General features: G+C 36.5%; 1 protein-coding gene across 3 annotated transcripts in view; it reads right to left on the bottom strand.

The window, feature by feature from the left end:
* Positions 1 to 8,904: 8,904 nt before the first annotated feature.
* Dnajc12 (DnaJ heat shock protein family (Hsp40) member C12) overlaps positions 8,905 to 24,458 on the bottom strand; it is a 42,719-nt gene continuing 27,165 nt past the window's right edge. For 2 of the 3 annotated variants that reach the window (XM_078041330.1, XM_078041328.1), the window contains 2 exons: positions 15,698 to 15,902; positions 8,905 to 9,323 (listed from right to left, as the gene is read on the bottom strand). In XM_078041330.1, coding sequence (XP_077897456.1) covers positions 9,229 to 9,323; positions 15,698 to 15,902 — 300 coding nt within the window. In that variant the 3' untranslated portion in view covers positions 8,905 to 9,228. The remainder of the gene's footprint in view (positions 9,324 to 15,697; positions 15,903 to 24,458) is intronic. The other variant, XM_078041332.1, reaches the window with a different exon arrangement.

The raw sequence follows: 24,458 nt of genomic DNA, 5'->3' as shown, positions 1-24,458 counted from the left end.
GCTATGATACATAAATTTCCTGAGTCTTTGGGTTTAGAACTGAAGATAACTTTTGTTGTTGTTGTTGTTGTACCAGTGACTGAATCTAGGGGCCTTTAACTACTGAGCCACATCTCCAGCCTTTTTATTTTGAGACAGGGTCTCACTAAATTGCTAAGTTGCTGAGGATGGCTTCGAACTTGCAATCCTCCTGCCTCAGCCCCTTGACTTCTGGGATTACAGGTATGAGCTTCTATATGGGGCTTGAAGAAATTATTTTAATCAGTGTGGTTTTGAAAGCAGGCACAGAGAAGTAAAAGGACTTGCCTGAAGACACGTGGTTGTTTGGGGGTTTGTTTTTTGTTTGTTTGTTGATTGGCTGGTTGGTTGGTTAGTTAGTTGGTTGGTTGGTTGGTACTGGGGATTAAACCCAGAGTCTACCATATAACCAGATAATCACTATCATTGGGCTATAACCCCAGCACTGTTCTATGTTGTTTTTGTTTGTTTATTTTAAATTTCTTTTAAGACAGGATCTCACTAAGTAGCCCAGGCTGTCCTTGAACTTGGAATCATCCTGCCTAAGAATCCCACATATCCAGGATTACAGATATGCACAACCACAGCCACTAGCTATTTCTTTAATTATTATATGGTGAAAAACCCTCACATCAAGTGACTGGCAACTGTTATTTTCGAAAATTTTCCATGCCACATTTCTATTTTCTGAACATTGATGAAATTTCTAAAACTAGTAACTGGCTGCTACTAGTGGAGACATACTATCTTCCCTGCATGTGCATATGAACACACACACACACACACACACACACACACACACACACACACACACACAATATTGTCCTTCATCTGCCCATATGTTCCATTCTTGCAGCAGGAAAAGGAAAGGTTTTGGATGGGTCTAAGGTGAGAAAGGAAAGAGCTAGGTCTATACTACAGATTAAATCAGGCAAGTCAGGACCTGTGACCTCAGGGACAGTAGACCCAGACTCTAGGAAGCATCAAGAGAAAAAGCCTGGTAAGAAGGAAGCTGCAGGGAAAGACCTCTTTTCTTCCCCTACAGTAGCAGCAGCAGGGGGCGTTCCTTCTAGCCTGGTAAACTGGAGATAAGGACAAAAGAGCTCAGATAGGGGCATAGTGGTGGCTGCAGCTGTTAGACCTATTGGGGAACCTAAAGGGAGTGCCCTGGGGCCATGAGGACCCCTAGAAATAACTGGTGGTATTGAAAGGAGAGAACCATCAACACCAAAGTCTTCAACATTAGACTGCTCATTAGAATTCCCCAGGAGGAGTAATATTCTTGTCTAAAGTAGTGAAACCAGAACCTCTGAGGTAAGTGGGGAGCTATTGATATATAGGAAAAAGAAAGCATTTTTCTGGTCCTCCTCTATTACACAGAATACTTGTCACCAAAATGTGTAAGAATTTCTTCCCATCAGTAGCCAATCAGTTCTCCAGCAGATTTTCCAGCATGGGGTTCTCTAATTCCATTTAATTCTGACATTATCTACCTGGAGATAGTGTCAGATCCCATTGATACTGATCCTAAGGGATCAGTCCCACAAGACTGTTCTCCCTTCAGATGTCAATTGAAAACCCCACATTGTGCCCTATGGTACTGATTGACCAGCTATAAATCAGGGTTCCTATAACACCTCCTCAGGTTTAATTATTTTGCTAGACTTACAGAAATCATGGAAAACTTTGTCTTTTCTTTCTTTCTTTCTTTCTTTTTTTTTTTTTTTTTTTTTTTGGTATCGGGGATTGAATTCACATCCCCAGCCCTCTTTTGTATTTTATGTAGAGACAGGGTCTCTGAGTTGCTTAGTGCCTCACCATTGCTGACGCTGGCTTTGAACTTGCAATCATCCTGTCTCAACCTCTGGAGCCACTGGTGTTACAGGTGTGAGCCACCACAACCAATTTAATAATTTCTTATAAAGATATTACAAAGGATACAGATTAATAGCCAGATGAAGAGATACATAGGATGAGGTAAGTGAAAAAAAAAAAAAAAAACAAGGAGCTTTCATGCCCTCTCTGGATGCACAACCCTCCAAGAACCTACCCAAGTATTGTTCTTTTGGGGTTTTATGGAGAATTTATTTATTATGTGTTATTGATTACATTGTTGGTCATTGTTAAGCAATTCAACCATTAGCCCTCAACTCTCCCCAGAGTTTGCTGGGTGGAACTCAAAGTCCCAACCCTCTAATCATGCTTTGGTATTTCCAGTGACCTAGTCCCCATCATGAAGCTACCCAGGGACCTTGGACCAATAGTTTTCTCATTAGCAAACAAAAGACACTCCAGAGATGGCAAGTGTTTCAAGAACTATATATTAGGGTACAAGGATGAAGACCAAACATATATTTCACAATATTATAGGTGGGAACCAGGTTTTTCCATGTTCCCTTGGTGATTCCAAAGTTGAGACCTAATGATTTATTTTAAAAATAGGATTTTTAAAAAACTGTTTTCCATTTTATTGTGGTTTTTAGAATATAACAAAAGCTACAAATTCCTTGAGAAAATGATGTTATGAGGTTCAAACAAAATACACAAAGAAATGCTTTGTAAACTGTTAAATGTAGAAGTTCCTGTTGGTATTATTATTAGACCCTGTTTTAGATCTTCTGATAATTATCTAATGAGCTGTAAAATATTTAATAGAGAAACTTTGCCATTGTCTTTGGAGGTGAGATGATATATTAAGAAAGGCATCAAACTCAGCTGAAGTTGAAAAGACGACTGAAGTGTTCCAGGTTCATGTTTATAGATATGCCAATTTAATTGTAATCTTTTTATTTCTGCCTCATTGTTTAGAAGAACAGTAAGATAGGAAGAGTTATCAGAAAGGAATGATAGAAAAGACAACCTCTCTAAGACTTTTTTGTCCTTGACAATTTTCAACTTCTACCTGTGGCTTACACACCCCTCATCAGTTTGCCACACTGTTCTGATTCCCACCTGAAGTACTGAACTAGTCAACTCTGGGCCTGGTCCTCAGCATAAGTAGGCCACAGTCAGGGAAGGATCCAGTTCTCTACAAACCTAACCTAAATTCCATAATTAATACAAGAAATAATCAAAGCAAAAACATTGGAAGAAACAAAAGGACCCAGGGAGGAGGAGAAAAAATGAGAATAAACTGCCTGATGCAGAATATTCCTCGACAATAAGGGTGGATGACACAGAGAGCTGAGAAGTAATAATACTGAAGACAGAGTCACACTGATGGATATCACAAAACCTGAAATTGAAGGGAACTAAAGCCTTTCATTGTGAGGCATTTCATCATTTTCTTCGTAATTGCATCAGTTTTATAATTTCTTCCATCACTGACTCCCCAGAAGTCCTGGCTTCTTCTGTCTATGATGTAGAAGTGAAGGGTAATGGTCTTTGCCTTCCAGGATATTAAAAACCCCTCTCAATAACTGTTATTAGTCATCAACAATTGCGGCTGTGACTGATCTTGTAACCACATCAGATCTGGGCAGTGAAAGGATATGAAAATTCATAAATAGGGAAACAGTCTTATCTTCTCCTTATCTAGCTTTCACTTTACAAGAAATATCTGCAGTCTTTTTAGCTTTTCTAATGTGCTCATCAAGGAGCATATTTTTGACAGTCTGGGAATATGTCCAGGGGGTCCTTGAAACTATTTGAATTCATTGGAAATTGTGAACTCTGTCTAGGCTTTCCAGAGTTGCTCTGTTGAGTTGCCCTTTACTTAGAAGAACAAAAATGTTTTCAGAATTATATTTTAGCACTTCAGGACACCCAGAAGGCAAGAAACCATAGCACCTATTTGCCTCCTCTCTCTATGGAATGTGCCAAGAGAAATGTGAGCTCTGGTTTTATTATTGCTTTATATTTTGGACACTCTGGTATTCAGTGTTAGGGGAGATGCTGTGTGAATTGTTCCATAAGCATAGTGCTTCAGTCTGAGTCATGAAACAAAATATAGCCTAGAGAGAAAAATGCTGGAGGCAGGAATACCAATGAAAAGCACTACTTCCTCTGTTTTCCATCTAATGGCCCTTAGATCTTTGAAACCTGTCAAATTGCATTTGAAGTGTGCTTAAGACTATGATAATCAAATTCTCCATGCACATACATATACCCTTTGATCCAGAAAGTCCAGGGCTAGGTATTTACCTCACAGGTATAGTTTATATGTAAGGAATATTTTGTATGAAGCTATTCATTATAGTGATATTTTTGATTGCAAGAAAGAAAAGATAGTTTGAAGTGGTATATAGGACATGCTAAATAAATTATGGTTCATCCACACAATTGAATTTGATGCAGCAGGTAAAAAGAATAAAATAGGCGCATGCCTGTAATCCCAGTGGCTCAAGAGGCTGAGGCAGGAGGATCAGGAGTTCAAAGCCAGCCTCAGAAAAAGCAAAGCACTAAGCAACTCAGTGAGACCCTGTCTCCAAATAAAAGTATAAAATAGGGCTGAGGATGTGGCTCAGTGGCTGAGTGTCCCTGAATTCAATCCCCAGTATCCCTCCCCCCCCCAGAAAAAAAGTGCTTTTACACTGAAATAGGAAAATCTCCAAAATGTATTAACTAAATAAATGAAAACTATACAACTATAGAAATAATATGCTATAATTGATGTCAGAAACAGAAACACATGTACAGGATATCTAAGTGAAAATGTGTAAGAAATAGTGTCTCTGAGATGGAGAAGTGGAGGAAAGGAGTTGAAAGAGGCCAAAATTCTGTTAATTGATTCACATGAGACTTAACAAATAACAATATACTAAGGATAGTAACTAATGCACATAGTTCTTACTTGTCATGTTCTACGCACACTACATACTTAAACTATAGTTATTCAATTAGCTCTCTTCACTACAATCATCAACTATCCTTGAGAATATAAACATGACTTAATCATTTTTATATTCTATACAAATGCTAGCACAACATTTAGCACATAACACTAGATTCTCAAGAAGACTGTGCCTCTTTCATTCGTTCAGTATCAAATACAAGGGAAACCAATTATCTTCAGCATTTAGAACTGATTTAGGAGCTTAATAATCTTTATGGAAAATTATCTTTTCATAATCAAATCCCTATAATGTGAAGCTGAGCCACAATGCAAAAATAAGTGGCTTTCCAAGGGTGCAATTACACATACATATTATTGTGGTTGTGGTAGATATGCTAGTGAATTCAAACAAATTATGGAAGAAAAGTTGTCCAGTTTTTCTCTTATTTTCCACTCAAAGAAGTGCATTATCAGAGCACAGTCCTTTTCCTTTATAAACCTTGAGTTCGTGCCAGTATACAAGTGTTTACATGTAAAAGGTCTCCTACTAAGTTAAATGGAATCAAGTATATAAAGTGCTTAGCACAAGTCTAACTGGTCATAAACTGCCATTAAAGTGTAGCTATTTCTCATTTCTTATTTGGAGGCTTCAGGCATCATGAAAAAGGAAAGTAAACAACAGGGAGTGCTTCTTCCATCTTGTCAACAAGTGGGAAATGAGTCTGTTACAAAAACAGAGGGGCAAACAAAGTGGGAGTGTTTTTCCTTTTGAAAGGTTATTAAAAGTCATCAGTGCTATGAATCAGACAGTCTTGGGGGAAAATAAAACGCTGATTCTCAGATTCAATAATTCACTTATTCAGGGCTGGGGTTGTGGTTCAGTGGCAGAGCACTTGCCTAGCACGTTTGAGGCACTGGGTTTGATCCTCAGCACCATATAAAAATAAGCAAATAAAATAAAGGCATTGTGTCCATCGACAACTCAAAAAAGTATTTTTTTAAAAATTAACTTATTCAATATAGTGTTTATTTGAATGCATACCTGAGCCAGGTAGGAATTATGACCAGCAATTATTGTCCAAAAGCTTCTTTCATTAACTTAACGTGCTATATCTTTTGCATGTGTTTTCTATTTTTGAAGTAAAATTTGCAAATATGGTGATAATGCCAAACCACATTTTATTAAAATAGTAAAATATTGATAGAAATAATTCTCTAAACTATGACTTTTGGATTTAATAAAACAGCTAAAAATTAAAATAAAATTAAACCAATACAAGGTTATACTAGTTTTTTAAAAAACAAAATTTTTTTTGCTGAGCACAGCAGCACACACCTAAATCCCAGTCTCTTGGAGGATCACAAGCTCCAGACCAGCCTAGAAATCTCAGCAAGACCCTACCTTAAAACAAGAAATCAAGGGTTGGGGATACAGCTCAATTGGTAGAGTGTTTGCCTTACATGCATAAAGTTGTGGGTTCAATTACCAGCACCACAAAAAATAACAAATTTTTACCTCTTCTATGAATTTAATTGTATTCTCCTAAAATTGACATTGATGTTCCAACCCCCAGTTCCTCCAAATGAAATCTTATTTAGAGATAACTTCTTTAAAGATGTAAATAAGTTAAAATGAGATCATGAGGTTGGATCATTATCCCATATGATTGGTGTCTGTATAAGAGAAGAGGATGACACCAGGAACGTGCACGCATGGAGAAAAGGCCATGTGAGTATGCCACTATGTTTTTGTTACAGATTCATTTCCCAACTGTTGAAAAGATTAAGCACAGCCTTGTTTACTTTTCTCTCTCAAGAAAGTGGCCATCTGCAAGCCAAGAGTAGCCTCAGAAAAATAACGAATGTGCCAATATCTTGATCCTGGACATCTACCCTCCCAAAATGTGAGAAATGTTTTAAGTCATCTAGTCTGTGGTATTTTATCATGACAGGCCTTGCAACCTAATACAATATACTCTTGACACCATTTCATAAAAGTACACATTTTAAACCACAGTAGTAGGAAAGATATCATTTCCGAAAAGCAGACAGCCTGAAACCAGGGAAAACTTAAAGGAAATTTCTAGCCTCACTTATTTTTAGTTCCTTACTTTTAGTTGACTTTAAAAAATCACCAATTTATGCCTTGCAAGTGTCAGGCACTGGATTTGATCCTCAGCACCACATAAAAATAAAATAAATAAAATAAAGGTATTGTGTTCACCTACAACTAAAAATCATCGATTTTGGAGGTCATGCAGCTGAGCAATATATTATTAATCTCCCACTAGTTTTGTGATGATAATAGTTACCTAGATTACTTCTCAGGGACTTAAAGGCCACTTTTGTTGAAACCACTGACTGACTCTTCATTTGGTCCTGTGCAAAAGTCTGATGGATCATCTTTTGACCTTAGGAAATCAAAAACTATGGTCAGATCATGCCAATGTCTCCATTTTCTGAATATGCATCCCATGAAGAGCCATGAAATTTTATTATGCATGAACAAACCACTTATCACCTCCAATCACTTTCCCCTACAACCCTGTTTCTTTAGCCCCAAAATATCCCTAAACCCTATCCTCAAAGAAGCAGATTTGAGACTTGGATCTCTCAACTCAGTGCTTGGTTGCCTTGGGAATAAATTCTCTTTTGCAAAACTCATTGTTTCAGTGATTGGCATATTGTGCAGCAGCCAAAAGGTGCCTTCACTGGTAACAAGCCTTTTGTATTGAACATATTTAGCTCTTTGAAACAGTTGCTATCAAGGTGCCATAACAAAAAGCATAATATGGGTAATTTATAAACAACAGAAATCTATTTCTCACAGTTCTAGAGACTGAAAGTCTAAGATCAATGCTGATTAAGTGTTTGGTAATGACCCATTTTTTGGTTCACAGTTAGTGCTTTCTGGCTATACTAGAAGGGACTCACGGAATCTATCTAGCTGTCTCTCTTTTCTCTCCTCTTTTATAAGAGCACTAATCTCATTTGTGAAAGCTCTGCCTTCAAGACCTAATGAACTTCCAAAGTCCCCACCTCCTAAAACCATCACAGAGTTGAGGGATAGTTTTTCCAACATATGAATTTGGGGAGAGAGAGGACATAAACATATAGACCATAGCACTTTCTATGTTCTTATTTTTTTATTTTGCTGTATATCAGTGAAAACTCTGTCATTGACGAAGGAAACCCAACTCTAAAATCTTTTTCTTCTGAATTTTTCATTCATTTGTTCAAAAAGTAAAGAACATAAATTACATCTAACTTAATAAGATCCTGCTACCTGACAGACCTATTTTCATAGATAGAACATAATTTATAAATTTGTCACTCACTTACATAACACAAGAAACCTTGTAAAAATAACATTTCTTCAAATCATAACCTTTCAAATTCAGAATTATTCAAGTAAAAATAACTATTCAAATTTTTTGAACTGTCCCTTTGCTAATTGCTTTTATTTGTTTTCCATATTTTTACTGGTATAATTATGCACAATAGTGGCATTTGTTGTTACATATTCACACAATATAACAGTGTAATTTGGCTAATACCATTCCCCAGAATGTCCCCTTTCCCTCCCTTCCTCTCTTCTCCTGGTCCCTTTCCTCTACTCTGCTAGTTTCCCTTCTATTAAATTATTTTTAAAATAGAGTTGAATGGTGAATGCATCTAGGAACTTTGGGGAAATTATTTATTTCACTCCATGGAATTTAGACAAGTATATTTCACATTTCATTTTTTAAGTCAAGAGTCAGAAAACAGCTGGGCACAGTGATGCACGCCTGTAATCCCATTGACTCAGGAGGCTGAGACAGGAGAATCGAGAGTTCAAAGCCAGCCTCAGCAAAAATCGAGGCACTGAACAATTCAGTGAGACCTTGTCTCTAAATAAAATACAAAAGAGGACTGAGGATATGGCTCAGTGGTCGAGTGCTCCTGAGTTAAATCCCTGGTACCCCCCCCCAAAAAAAAGAGAAAACATTTTTGTACATCCAGCACTAATAGAGATCATGGTATATCAATGAAATATTTAAATACTGAGATTGATTTTCAAATAGAATTCTATAAATAGTATTAAAAGAAGAACACATAATAATACAACCTACTTGGATCTAAGAGCCTTAATTTATTCAAATTTTGAAATAAATTAGTCTTCTAAAAATTTCTCACTGAACACATTTTGTATCTGGGGATATAGCATAGTGGTAAAGAGTGGGTTCAGTCCCCTAGACCATGGGTTCAATCACCTGCACCAAAAAAATACAAACAACAACAATAACAAAACACATTGTGAGAATGGGTTCAAAGATGGAGAAATCAGTCAGTCATAAGTGATTCATAAACATGACATTGTTAAGATGTGAATGAAGACTACATGTTGGCAGTACAGGCAACATCCTGCTCTCCCTCTTCTATGGAGCAAGGACATTTCATATTTCATAGTTTCTGAACTTCCTCAGGAGTTCTGAGGGAGCATCCCCCGACCAGCGGAAACGAAGGTGCCAAGAGTTCACATCTGAGAAACCTTTAGAAGAGAGAAAAGCAATAGTTAAAATCAGAGTGAGGTAGGAAAAGAAAAAGGTAAAGACCATTTATCTATAATGGTAAACAGCAAGGAGATAAGATTTCACTGCAACATATGTAGGGTAAGTAGTCAGTATGAGTCATTAATATTTTACAGAAGCAGATTAACTTAAGCAGACTTTGAAATTCTTATGAACAGGAATTACAACATACATGTCTGAGGACCTCACATGTTTAAATGATTAATAATTATCCTCTCCAGTAATGGGAATTTAAACAAGTCACTTACAAAGATTAAACAAATTTCACACAACTTTCAAAAATTTTTCAAAAAGTGAAAGGTCAATGGTAAAGTATCCCTGGAAATATAAGCAATTGAATTCCAGGGTAATGAGATTTTTTTTTTAATTTCAATAAACAACATTGTTGAAAACTGAAGAAAAGGTTATTGTCCTTCTCTACTGAAAGAAGTATAAATTGATAAAACTCCTCAGGAAGGCCAGGCATAGTGGTGCACGTCTGTAATCCCATTGGCTCCAGAGGCTGAGACAGGAGAATCGCCAGTTCCAAACCAGCTTCAGCAACAGTGAGGTGCTAAGCAACTCAGTGAGACCCTGTCTCTAAATAAAATACAAAAAAGGGCTGGGGATGTGGCTCAGTGGTCAAGTACCTCTGAGTTCAATCCCTGTTACCAACAAACAAAAATCTTCAGGAAGGCAATTTGTCATTATTTATCAGACTTGTTAAGATGTATAAACTATTTGCCCAATAATTCTATTTCTAAAAATTCTACATCCTAAGGAAATAATAATGGATATCCCCAAGGGCTAAAATATAAGAATATTTATGATGATATCATTTATATTTTTTTTCCTGTACTAGCATTTGAACCCAGGGCATACACATGCTAGGCAAGTGTTATACCACTAAGCTACATCCCAGCCCTATATTTTTTTTAATTCAAGAAGCATTCAAAATCTTCAGCAATAGAAAGTTGATTAAAAGGCTTTAATATAGTCATTAACAATTTTTTTGAACCAGGGTCTTACACATGCTAAGCATGAGTTCTACCAATGAGCTATAACCCCAACCCTGACAATTGTTTAAAATATTTATTATCATAAACAAATTCTTGTGGAATATTTGTAAATGACAGATAATTAGAAAACAGTTTATATGAGATGATCTCATTTTCTAATCCATTATTTACATAGGTATTAATGTAAAATTTTTTAACACTCTAAAAGGGAAATGTTAATATCAAATATTATCAGTATTTCTCCCTGAATAGTTAGAATAGATGTAATTTTCATTTTTATAATATCTAAATTTATCTGGAATTTCTTATTTTTCTTCAATAAAAAGTATGCTTTTGTGCCTTTTTAATGTTTATTGCTAATAAAAAAAAAAAAAAACAGTTTACAAGCCAGGCATTGGTGGCACACCTGTAATCCCAGTGACTCAGGCGGCTAAGCAAGAGGATCACAAGTTCACATCCAAGTTGAAAAACCTAGTGAGATCCTGTCTCAAAATTTTAAAAATAGGGCCTACAATGAGGCTTGATTGTAGAACACTTGCCTAGCATGCATGAGGCCCTGGTAGTACCAATTTAAAAAAAAAAAAAAAGCAGTTTACAGAATAATGTGTCAAATATAGTTCTGTTGATATTTTAAAATATTGAGTCAGGAAAAAAATATACACAGAATAGTTTACAGTGTTTATATCAGGAAAAGAGGATTTGTGTGTACTTTTAAAACAATTATCTTACAAAATAAACCCAGATATCATTATCCTAAGTATTTGTATGAAGACATGAATGGTGTGAATATACAACCAGAGATGTGAAAAATTGTGCTCTATATATGTAATGTGAATTGTAATGCATTTTGCTATCATATATAACAAATTAGAATCAAAGACTTTTTAAAAATCCAAAGACTTTCCATTTGAGGAATAAGCAAAAAGGAAATTATTTCTGACAACCTATAACTCTCAAAAAACTCACAAAATATACATAGCATTATCTTATTAGTTTTAGGTATACAAATATAAATGAAAATAAAGCAAACTCTTATAGATATTTTCTGGGTGATAAGATTACAAGTTACTATTTTTTTTCTCTTTGTTTGACCATATTTTCTTCTACAATAAACAAGTGTCATTTTTGTAGTTTTAGAAAGACATAGTTTCAGGTTTAGGTTCCCCTAAAAATAACACGCAGGCAAGAATTCAAACCAAAGTTAATAATGTGGGAATTGATTCTAGGACACTCTGGTAAGGAAATGGGAAAGGGAACCAAAACTGTAAACATTATCAAACAAGTTATTGCCCTAAATGACCAGAGCTGATCCCACTGAGGAATCCCGGGGAAACAAAATAAAAACCCTTAGAGTTATTCTAAATGAAGGATAAAGGAGCTGAGGAACTCAGCCTCCCAGTCCCATCCATTGCCTGATGGCTACATCCAAAGGGTGTTGATTCCCTGGCAGTTATTACTTGCTCATTTGCTGCCAGGCAGGCTCCACTGCTAGGGAAAGTCCTCTGGTGGTGTCAGTATTTGTGGTAGAGAGCATAGTGTTGGCAATGCCTGAGCAGGTAGGTTCCCAGGGATATGGTGACATGCAAACAGCATCTGCATTGAATTTTTTTGTTATCATTCCAGAATGTTACACGAAACTATTTGATTTTAGAATTGTAATTATCAAAAGACATATGCACGGCAAATTTTAAAAGAAAAAGTGAAATTGTCTTATACAACTTATACATGGTCTAACGCATGAAGAGTCAGAATGCAAGGGGACTATTGGTGGCTGTTCATCATGGAATAAGCATCATAAGGAAAACTTAAAGGTAAATATCAAGCACTGCTTGCAGATATTAACAAACATGCTGAAAAGTAATATATGAGAAGCTACTTAAGGTTTGATAAAGCTGACATAATAATTTCTTAAATGCTGATATAAAAATTTACACTGCAGCATAATGAAATTATAAATAATCATACAACTGCACTTTTATACATAAAACTCCAACTCCAAGGCTCTGAAGAACCAATAATCTCTTAAACCAATAAGAGATTAAGAAAATACTGGGGCTGGGGATGTGGCTCAAGCCTGGCATGCGTGCGGCCCGGGTTCGATCCTCAGCTCCACGTACAAACAAAGATGTTGTGTCCGCTGAAAACTAAAAAAACAAATATTAAAAAATTCTCTAAAAAAATTTAAAAAAAAAAAAGAAAATACTGATAGGGCTGGAATTGTGGCTCAGTGTAGAGCACTCGCCTAGCATGTGTGAGGCACTGGGTTCAGGTCTCAGCATCACAGGTAAGTAAATAAATGAAATAAAGGTCTATCAACCACTAAAAGAAATTAAGAAAAAAAAAAGAAAATACTGATAAATGCAGCCTTTGGCAGAATTTCATCATTCTTCTCCAACAACAGCTTCTCAGAACAATGATCCTTGTCCCCTCCATTTTGTTCTTCAACCACAATAAGTATATATACTTCACAATATAAGGACATCAAAACTGTCCTCATAATTTGTTATGAGTAAATTATGATATATCTACACCGTAGAATATTATCAGCTGTTAAGAAGAGCAAATCCATTAGGGACATAAGGATCTAAGAAAAAGTCCCATAATGATAAGAGCTAACACTAATAATGGCACTTACCAAGTGCTTGGCACTATTCTAAATACTTTACATATATTAAATTTGTCACTCCTCAAGAAAACCTTACAAGGTAAACACTAATATTTCAACCATTATATTGATAAGAAAACTCAGACAGTGAGGGGTTAACCAGTTTCCCCAAGGTCATACAACTCATCAGTGGGAAACTGGGATCTAGTTCCAAAGTCTGCACTTCTGAACACTGTGCAATATAAACACTCATACAAAGTATGACACCTTCTTTATTTTTAAAAATTTTATAAAAGTGCATGTACTTACATACATTTGTACTAGCATAGAGAACAGTATAGGAGACATGCCTGAGCATCCACATCAGTTACTTCAGGATGTAGAAGCAGAGGAAGTCAGCAGACTGGGGGAAACTCGAAGTTATTACTTATCGGTGATTCTTTGAACTTTTTACAATAGGCTTATATTACTTGATTTTTTTAAAAAAGAAAATTTCCTAGAATTCTTGAGAGAGACTCAAGTGGTTCCTCAGCATCATGCTTGAGTTTCCTGAAATGTCCAACCTCCTCACCCCATTCTGGTGGGTAAATGTAGTCTAAGTCTGAATCTGAAATGGAAAGATCCAGGGCTTCTGGATGCACAAAATTGAACATTACAGGTCTGAAAGAAAAGATATTTGCTCATTTGTTTCTCTATGTGTATGCGGGAAGGTGGTATGTTTGTATACATGTGCTTGCTTAAAACACAGGTTTGTGGGCTGGGGTTGTGGCTCAGTGGTGGAGCACTCACCTGGCATGTGAGGCCCTGGGTTCCATCCTCAGCACCACATAAGAATAAATAAATAAAATAAAGGTATTGTGTCCATCTACAACTAAAAAATTTTTTTAAAAACACAGGTTTGTGAAATCAGGTTCTGCTTTGACCAAATTTGTTATATTATAACTATATTATAACTATTTCTAATTGTGAGGTTGATGCAATCAACATGCCTACTTTACAGAGATCTCTTGATAACAAGCTGAGACACCTGAATCAAACGCAAAGAATCCTCATTTCAGCAAGTACAGAGAATGTAAAAGTTCTCCCAAAGAAAAATTTAAAGTAACTCTTTCTGGAAATATTATCATTTACCACAAGCTATTTAATTATTTCTTTTTATACCAGTCAGTATTCAAAGATTCAAGAATGTTCAAGAATCTTCTGCTTAAAGACTTTTTTTTTTTCTTTTTTGGTACCAGGTTGAACTCAGGGGTACTTGACCACTGAGCCACATCCCCAGCCCCATTTTGAATTTTATTTAGAGACAGGATCTCACTGAGTTGCTTAGCACTTCTCTTTTGCTGAGGCTGGCTTTGAACTCTCGGTCCTCCTGCCTCAGCCTCCCAAGCCACTGGCATTACAGACGTGTGCCACCACACCTGGCTTAAAGGCCAAATTTTAATGGGATATTGCATCATAACCGGGAGAATCAACATGTAAGGATTTGAGATAATTACAGTGTGTGTATATAACATACCTAAAATAGTTAATACAGTTGGATGGCTAGATAGACAAAGACACAATAATGATAGTTAACATTTACTCAAAGCCTGTAATAGGCAAATCACTGTGCATAGATCTCCCCATTTAATCTCCATGGTAACTTCATGAGAAGGTATTTTTTAATTGATTTTATTTTTTAAATACATGGCAGTGGAATGCATTACAATTCTTATTACACATATAGAGCACAATTTTTCATCTCTCTGTATAGTATGTTCACACCAATTCATTTCTTCATACATGTACTTTGGATAGTGATGTCTATCACATTCCACCATCCTTGCCAAACCCCTGCCCTCTCCCTTCCCCTCCCACCCCTCTGCCCTATCTAGAGTTTGTCTGTTCCTCCCATGCTCCCCCTCCCTACCCCGTTATGGGTCAGTCAACTTATATCAGAGAACATTCAGAGTTTGTTTGGGGGGGATTGGCTAACTTCACCTAGCATTATTTCATGAGAAGGTATTATTATAATTCCTTTTTATAGATGAGGAAACTGAGGTCTAGGGAAATTAAATTTCTTTTGCCAGGAAATACAGTTAATAAGTAGTAGAGTTAGACTGTGAGCTCAGATACCACAGCTTGGGAGCCAGCAGTTAAACTTCTGCAATACCTTGCTTCAGTGGCTCTATAAGTGATTTGTACTGGTTATAGGGCTACTTAGAAATGAGGTATCATCTCAGAATAGTGCAGTGCCTTGGAATACAGACTCTGAAGCCAATGTACCTTGGTTCAAACCCCTTCACATACAAGCTGTATAGTCTTGAGCAAATTACTCAACTTCTCTGGGCTTGTTCTCTCATAGAAACGAGACATTAATAATAGCACAAGGCTCCCAAATTTTTAGTGAGGATTAGTAAGTTAATACATGCAAACTAAAACTAAATGAGATGATGATATAAAGTAATATATGTATATATAAAGAATGTTCCTGCACATAGTGAACATGTAATAAATGTTAGCTAGTGTTATTTCATTAAAGCAAAAGACACTATGAGAAAGTCTCCTTTGGACGAATTTATGTACTTTCCACTTTATGTATCAATGCTGAGTATCTTTTGAGATACTAAACCAATCCTTAAGTTTGGAACTACTGTACAGATTGGAAACGGTTTAAAATAAATGCAATGTAAACCAAGCTCTCCAGTTTCAGACCTACTATGTTCTGCAAAGATATAATGATAGGACTTACTTGGAGACTCTGGATTTTGTGGAGAGTTTGACTTCTCCAGGGACTCGGGTGCTTTTTGCTTCATTTTCTCTGTGGTTGAACCCAGTTCCTCTTTCTTTATTTCTCTTTGCTCACTCCATTCTTCATTTTTAGTCTTGCTGATCTGAGTCTGCTCAGATTCTTCCAGCATCAGGTCTTTTTTACTTTTGACAGCCCAATGCATTGACTAAATTAATTAAAAGCAGACACATAAATGATAAGTCAATATCATATGGCTTTCTATATTTAAAGTTCAATATGTATAACACCTGACCTACTATTATAGTACCAATTAACAGAACAAATTGACTTAACCCAATAAACCAGATATTCATGATTAATCCAGATACTAATTAATCCCCAAATAATAATTGAGTGATTCTAGTTTTAAGAGTAACAATACAAGAAGTCATATCATGATACATAGCAAAGCCACCAACACTAGAGAGATTCAATCAACAATTCAGTACAACAATTGTGTACACACAATTGTAATCCCAGCTACTGGGAAGGCTGAGACAGAGGATCACAAGTTCAGGTCAGCCTGGTCAACTTAGACACTATCTCAAAATCAAAATAAAAAGGGCTAAATATGTAGCTCAGTGGTAGATACTCCTGGGTTCAATTCCCAGCATCATTAAATAATAATAATGAAGTGTCCCTCAGAAAATTAAACACAGAATTACTATATGACCCAGCAATTCCATTCATAGGTATAGACCCAAAATAACTGAAAACAGATGTTCAAAAAAAAAAAATTGTACACAAACGTGCATAGGAGCACTATTCACAGTAGGCAAAAGATGAAGACAACCCAAATGTTCATCGATTGAAGAGGAGATAAACAAAAATGGTGGTATACACACAAAATAAAATATTAGTCATAAAATGGAATGAAGTACTAATATGTGCTATAATGTGGATAAGCTCTGAGAACATACTAAGTGAAAGCCATATCAAAAAAGGTCCCATATTGTATGATTCTACTTACATGAAATATTCAGAACAGACTAACTTATAGAGACAGAAAGCACGTTAGTAATTATCAGGAACTGGAAGGAAAGGGAAATAGGAAGCTAATAGATTTCCTTTTGGGGTAATGAAAAAGTTTTGTTATTTAGAAAGTGGCAATGGATGAACGACATTGTAGACATAGTTAATGCACTGGAATTGTATACTTTAAAATGATTAAAATGGTGAATTTTATGTTATGTATATTTTACTAAAAAAATAAAGAGAGAATAGAGCCAAGACAGAGATTCAATTAACTACTATTGTAACTACTACTATTGTACCTACTTGCTGGGGTTTAATGTGTCCTCCAAATTTCATATGTTGGAAACTTTTTTTTTTGTACCAAGGATTGAACTCAGAGGTGCTTAACCACTGAGCCCTATCCCCAGCTCTTTTTTATATTTTATTTAGAGACAGAGTCTTCCTGAGTTGCTTAGGGCCTCTCTATATTGCTGAGTCTGGATTTGAACTCAGGATCCTCCTGCCACAGACTCCTAAATTGCTGGGATTACAGGCATGTGCCACTGTGCCTGGCAATATGTTGGTAACTTAATCCCCAGTGCAATGGTGTTAAGAGATGGGACCAGTAAGAGGTAATTAGGCAAAGCCTTCATGAATGGATTAACATTGTTATCTCAAGAGTAGGTTTGTTATAAAAGCAAGTGAGTCTCCCTCTTGCGTTCTCATTCTCTCTTGCCCTTCTACTTCTGCCATGGGATAATACAGCAAGCAGACCCTCTCCAGGGTAAGCCTCAGGACCTTGAACTTCCTAGCCTTCAGAACTGCACAAAATAAAAATTTATTCTGAATAAATGACCCAATCTCAGATATTCTACTAAGAAGCATCATGAAATGTACTAAGAGACACTGCTATTGCCACATGTACTATTGTGATCCTCCCACCTAGCCATGATCAATGCAGATTTGGCAAATATTAAAATTCTGGATTATACATCTCTTTTTAATAAAATTCACGACAGAAAGCAGGATTTCAATCAACGTTTACTATGAACAGTGATCCTAATTTTAAGTGGGTTTACTTTAGGTGAAATTTTTTTTCAAGTCCAGCTATCCTCAGATAACAAAAACTTCTTAAATACATTTCCATTTGTTTTCTTAAAAGTATGATGTAAAAGTGTTTATGTACATTACATGCACGATTTCTGAAAGGAAGCACAAGGAATTACAAGGGGGGCTATTTCTGGGAGAGGGGAGTAGAACTGGGCCTGGAATAAGAGAAGACTCATTTTTTTAATTAAATATCTTATGATACTATTCTGACTTTTTAACAATGGCATGTTAATTTTATTATATTTTAAATTTATAGATTAAAAAATCAGGATCTATATATCAGCAGTTTGGGCATTGTCCATTGGCTTCCAGTATAACTTTTATACTTATACTTTTAGACAGAAGGAAGCAAACCCTAGAAAACTGTCCCTAGAAACCTGATATCCTAACATTGTATTCAATATACTTGGTGGTGGTTCTTTGCTCAGTGATTTGATTATGTAATTGTATCTACATAGCTCTGGCTGCTTTTGGTGAGTTGTTGAGGAAGAGAAATCAAAAATGAGTCTTCTGATAGAAAATTTTGCTAGGTCAGGTACTAAGAAATGAAAGTATGAAGCAGAGGTATTTTATAGATGTCCTTTTGTACCTTTTACATTTTTTGTCCTGCATGTGCATTTCCTATTAAAATATTTTAAATTTGGGGACTGGGAGTGTAGCTCAGTGATAAAGTATTTACCTAATATGTATAAGGATTGATCCTTGACACTGAAAAACTTTTAAAAATTTCAAGTTTCTTATTTTAAGAATATGTCAAGTAAAATAATTAGCCCTGGCATACACCAAAATAGTGAGCTTTGCTGATTCTTGAAAAATCATTTGAATATAGCAGGAAGCTATTTCTGGCCTAGCATGCTACCTTTGTTTACTACCGGAGCGGCTAGGATTACAGGAGTGCATCACCGAGCACCTCGAATACTTATTGAATAAACTCAAAAGTTGTAACATTTAAAAACTGTGCCACAGGGCTGGGGATGTGGCTCAAGCGGTAGCGCGCTCGCCTGGCATGTGTGCGGCCCGGGTTCGATCCTCAGTACCACATACATACAAACAAAGATGTTGTGTCCACCGAAAACTAAAAAATAAATAAATAAATATTTTAAAAATCTCTCTCTCTCTCTCTCTCTCTCTCTCTCTCTCTCCTCTCTCTCTCTCTCTCTCCTCTCCTCTCTCTCTCTCTCTCTCTCTCTCTCTCTCTCTCTTTTTAAAATAAATAAATAAGGGGCTGGGAATGTGGCTCAGGCGGTAGCGCACTCGCCTGGCATGTGTGCGGCCCGGGTTCGATCCTCAGCACCACATACAAACAGAGATGTTGTGTCCACCGAGAACTAAGAAATAAATGTTTTAAAAAAAAAAATTCTCTCTCTCTCTCTTTCTCTCTCTCTCTCTCTCTCTCTCTCTCTCTCTCTCTCTCTCTCTCTCTCTCTCCTCTCTCACTCTCTCTTTATAAATAAATAGATAGATAGATAGATAGATAGATAAAATAAAAACTGTGCCACAGACCACAGAAGGAGCTGTCTCCTCTGATGTCCCCTGACATGAGGGGCATCTTGCTTTTCATCTTGGTGTACTTATTCCTGGAAAGTATGAGCCACCTTTTAATAAGGGCTTGACAGATACCACAATTTCTTATCACTTGTCTCAGGACTAGTACTAGCCTTACAAGTAGGAGCCATAATGACCTCATCAAAAAGAAAGGGTAAGTACAAAAGGGTAAAATGCCTTCTTAGAGTCTTTTAATTCTGTTTTTATTTGTTTTTATAAATTTGGAGTTTATGATGTGATAATGATGTGATATTAATGAAACAGGATAAAATCATCATAAATAGCATAATCTCAACAACTTTACAAGATAGATGAAGGGCAAGGGATGTTAGTTCAGTGGTAGAGCACTTGCCTAGTATGTGTGGGGCCCTGGGTTCAATCCCCAGCAACACACACACACACACACACACACACACACACACACGCCCGCGATAGATGAATATATTCAAATATAGACAGAAATCGATATGCAGATACATATGTATATAATATGAATATAGATAAAATATATAGATAGATTAAAGAACAATATATCATTCCATACAACTTCAAACCATAAGTATATTCAAACCTTCTGTCCTAATCCAGTCAAATAAGTCATTTATTCACTTCAGCTTATCTCTTCTTAACTCTAAGGAAGAATCACCCTGAATTCTTTTCCCCATATAAATTCAATCCAAGACTAATCAATGCCAAGATCCAAGATCCAAGAACCACTTATAAAACAGTCATTGCCATTATTCAGTGTAATCAATTCTCACACTCAAAGGGGGGAAAAATGGAAGGAAATGCACCAAAAGGTTAACTGGTGGGCTGGGGTTAGGGCTCAGTGGCAGAGCAGTTGCCTTGCATGTGTGAAGCACTGGGTTCAATTCTCAGCACCGCATATAAGTAAATGAACAAAATAAAGGTCAATCAACATCTAAAAAAAATTTTTTTAAAGGTTAACTGGGAGGCAGGGGCTGTGGCTCAGTGGCAGAGCACTTGCCTGGCATATGTGAGGCACTGGGTTTAATCCTTAGCACCACATAAAAATAAACAAATAAAATAAAGGCATTCTGATCATTCACAAAAAAAAAATTTAATTAAAAAAATAAAATGTTGGGGCTGGGATTGTGGCTCAGTGGTAGAACACTCGCCTAGCACGGGCAAGAACCGGGTTCGATCCTCAGCATCACATAAAAATAAAGGCATTATGTTGTGTCCATCTACACCTAAAAATATAATAAATATTTATTTAAAAAAATAATAAAAATAAAATGTTAACTGGGGTTGTGCCTGCATAGCAGGATTGTAAGTTTATTTATTTTATTTAAGCATTCTCCAAACTTTATGTGAAAATAATATATACATATATGAATATATGATCATATACATATATATAATTAGAAGAAAACTAGATTTGAAAATTAAGATGTGTAATTATAATTGTAAAAAGGAGGAAGCCACTGGATGCCAACAGTATGTGTTGGGATGTTTACCAAGTAAACACTTCACAACCAGTGCTAACTTGTAAATGCAGGTATTATGCATTTCTCTGTAGGTTTGATTTCAAAAACAAAAAAAAAGTTTATTTTAAAGAAATAATGGCCTCAACCAATGTTAAAAAAAAAAAAAAAAAAAGAGTCCCTTGGCTTTGGTGTTTTGGATTTGTTATTGGGTTGCTTTGGTTTTTTTCAAGTGCATTGAATAGAAAAAGCCGGCCAGTGGCTTCCTCTGAAAGAGGGGAAAGGATATTAGACAGGTTATTGAAAAACAGAGAATAAGAAATTGAAGCACTCAGGGCACAGACAGCTGGAAATGTGATCTGTAAATATCATAAGTTGGCCAAGTGGCCTGTACATGATGTTTCTCTCTTAAAATCAAAATGCCTATGGTCTATAATGACTCACTTATAATAAGTGATTTGAAAGTCCTCAGTAAAAAGGTATTATGAGACTTGTCTTCTTCCCTTTACGTGTAAGATAGATTAAAATATTTTATCATCAGATTCCTGTGTCTGCTAATCCCAATTATAGAAATATGTGAAAAAAGATCCAAACTATATCTAACCTCATTTACAAGTGCTTCTGGTGCTTTCTGTACAATCAGGGATGAATGCAAGAGTGATGCTAAGCAGCCTGGGCTATTGGAACAGATAGCCTGCAAATCACTCATTTCTGCACATAAAGTGTATTTCTCAGCTCCACCAGGGTATCAGATGGACATAACAACATTATGGTGGGATGTGTATACTGGGGATTAAACCCAGAGGTGCTTCACCACTGAGCTACATTCCCAGCTTTTTTTTTTTTTTTTTTTAAAAATAGGGTCTCGGGGATGTGGCTCAAGTGGTAGCGCGCTCGCCTGGCATGCGTGCGGCCCGGGTTCGATCCTCAGCACCACATACCAACAAAGATGTTGTGTCCGCCGAGAACTAAAAAATAAATATAAAAAAAAAAAAAAAAAAAAAAAAAAAAAAAAAAAAAAAATAAAGATAGGGTCTCACTGTGTTGCTTAGGGCCTTGCTAAATTGCTGAGGCTGGCCTCCAACTTCTGATCCTCCTGTCTTAGCCTCCCAAGATGCTAAGATTATAGGTGTGTGCCACTGCACCCAGCTAGAATGATTCATTTAAATAGAATGAGCGCCAATAAAAATATTAAATGAAAGCAATTGACAGAGACTTAAAAAGAGTAAAAGAAGAAGAGTCTGGGGCTGGGGATGTGGCTCAAGTGGTGGAGCGCTTGCCTGGCATGCGTGCAGCCAGGGTTCGATCCTCAGCACCACATACAAGGATGTTGTGTCCGCCAAAAACTAAGAAATAAATATTTTAAAAGTTCTCTCTCTCTCTCTCTCTCTCTCTCTCTCTCTCTCTCTCTCTCTCTCGAAAAAAAAAAAAAGAAGAGTCTGTACAGCAAAATAATTAAATGGACAAGGCTGAGAGTCAGTGTATGCATGGAATGAACTAACATAAAACAGAAACCAAGCCTATGGGCAAAGGTCACCAGTCCTGAAAAATGAAAAACCGGTCTGATATGTTGTTATTCTGCCTTCAAAATTAACTTGTTCACCAGTTTTCCTTAATGAAACTATCTATCTCCCCCTCCCCTTTCTTTCCCCCTCTCTCCCTCTCATTTTCTCACACTCTAGACCTTGGTCAACACTGGCAAATAAAATTTTAACCTACATGCCATTAAACACTGGGACAAATAGAAAAAAGAAACAATTGACTCAGATATGTCATAGCTCAGCTGAATAACTGTACAAAATTGGTTATTTTTTTTTTCCTGGATCACTTTGAGTGAATTTTTTACTTGCTTGGTGATTCCTGACCTGCTTTTGGAAAACATCCAATTAGGACAGATTGCCTGTTGAACAGGCCCAGAAGGTGTTGAATTGCACACTGTTTCCCATCTGGCTGGAGAAACTATTGCCATGTGGACATAGTAGGAAGCTTCCCTGGTAGTCTGTGGCCAACTGGACTCATCCCAAAGACACCTCACCCAGCTGAGAACCCAGAAACAATCAACAGACAAAGAGGTCCGTGTGAAGGTGACAGGAAGCCCCAAAAAGCCCTCCCAGAAGCAATCAATTTGTCAAATGATCAGTTCACCAAAATGTGTTTCTAATAGCTTCTATAAAATTTATAGCAATTGATGTGGCATGGAACAATTTTAACAGCTTATGAGAATTTTTCTCAGCTTTATTTTGATTGTGGCTTCACTACAGTCATTCGCCAGCAGCCTTCCTAAAGCCAATCTGCCATCTATTTTGGAGCAAGAGAGGAAAAGAGCTATCCATATCCTGAATGACAAAGATGAAGTTCTCTAAATTTCTGAGCTACAAAATCTGTTTTCAAGTTCCCAGGGTCCCAAAGGCCTAGATTACTAAAACTCTCACCCTCAACCCTGTTTAAAACCAACTCCATATATCTCCATTGAAATTTCAAACGTATTATTAATTGATCTAGGTGAATTCTTAAAATATTTTTTACAAATGAAATTATCAGGAGGAACTTCTAGAAAAGGAAAAGAGAAATAAATGGCTAGTGAAGTGACAGAGACTCGGAATATAGGAGGGATAGTAGTTACAGTTTTATCACTTGTGGGTAGTGGAAGTTCGTCACACCTATGGCTCATTTGAGGCATTCTCCCAAAGGAGAGAACTGAGACATGATCCTGTGTGTTATGCTGCAAAAAAAAAAAATACCTTGAAATTTGTCCTAAATTGTAGGTGTGAGGACAAATATTGCTTTCAACCAATGCTTTTCCTTCCACAGTGATTATCCTGCTTAAATAAAAGGCAGTTAACACAAGATTGACCACCAGAGGAAAGACATTTTATGAGATTCAACAATCTATAATATGTGCAGGGCAAGTCATCTGAAATTCAAATCCTAAAGTTATAACTATTTTATTGTCAGAATGGCATAAGTAAAGCCTATAACCTAAAACCCTAATGGTAATGCTTATCTACAAAAGGATAGACAAAATTCTATTAGGTGATGAACAATTGATAATCATTATTTATTTATTTCTCCAGAGTATGAATGTAAAAGGATAAACAAATGAAATACACAAAGAGAAAAAGCAACAATTAAAATGTGACAGATATTCTATCGAGCTCAGGGTGGAGCTCAGGGGTAGCATGTTTGCCTAACGGGTACAAAGCCCTGAGTTTGATCCTCAGCACCAGAGAGAGACCATATCTATAGTTCCAGTACTAAGAATGCAGAAGTAGGAGGATCACTTCAGCCTGGGAGTACAAGACCAGTCTCAACAACAACAACAAAAAAAATTTACAGAAAGAGATGAGGCTCTCCCATACATCAATCACTCCTAACCTTTTAGGGTTAGAACAAAAAGAAAATTACAGAAAGTCTACTGAGTGATGTACAGATAGTTGAATTAATTAAGTTTTTTAAAGTGGTTGAAGCCATTTACATGTGTTTTGGTTAGATATTAAGTGCCCCCCTGCAAAGCTCATGTGTGAACGATTCAAGAAAGTTTAGAGGTGAAATAATCAGATTATGAGAGCTTTAATCCAATCAGTGAATTAATCTCCTCATAGGGATTAGCTGGGTAGAATTAAAGGCAGGTAGTGTGTGCCTGGAGGAGGTGGGCCATCAGGGGC

This window comes from Ictidomys tridecemlineatus, chromosome 1 (assembly GCF_052094955.1).
Source record: "Ictidomys tridecemlineatus isolate mIctTri1 chromosome 1, mIctTri1.hap1, whole genome shotgun sequence".
NCBI classification, from domain to species: Eukaryota; Metazoa; Chordata; class Mammalia; order Rodentia; family Sciuridae; genus Ictidomys; species Ictidomys tridecemlineatus.
Note: the sequence above shows the minus strand (reverse complement) of the source record. Positions and strands in the feature narration are given on the sequence as shown.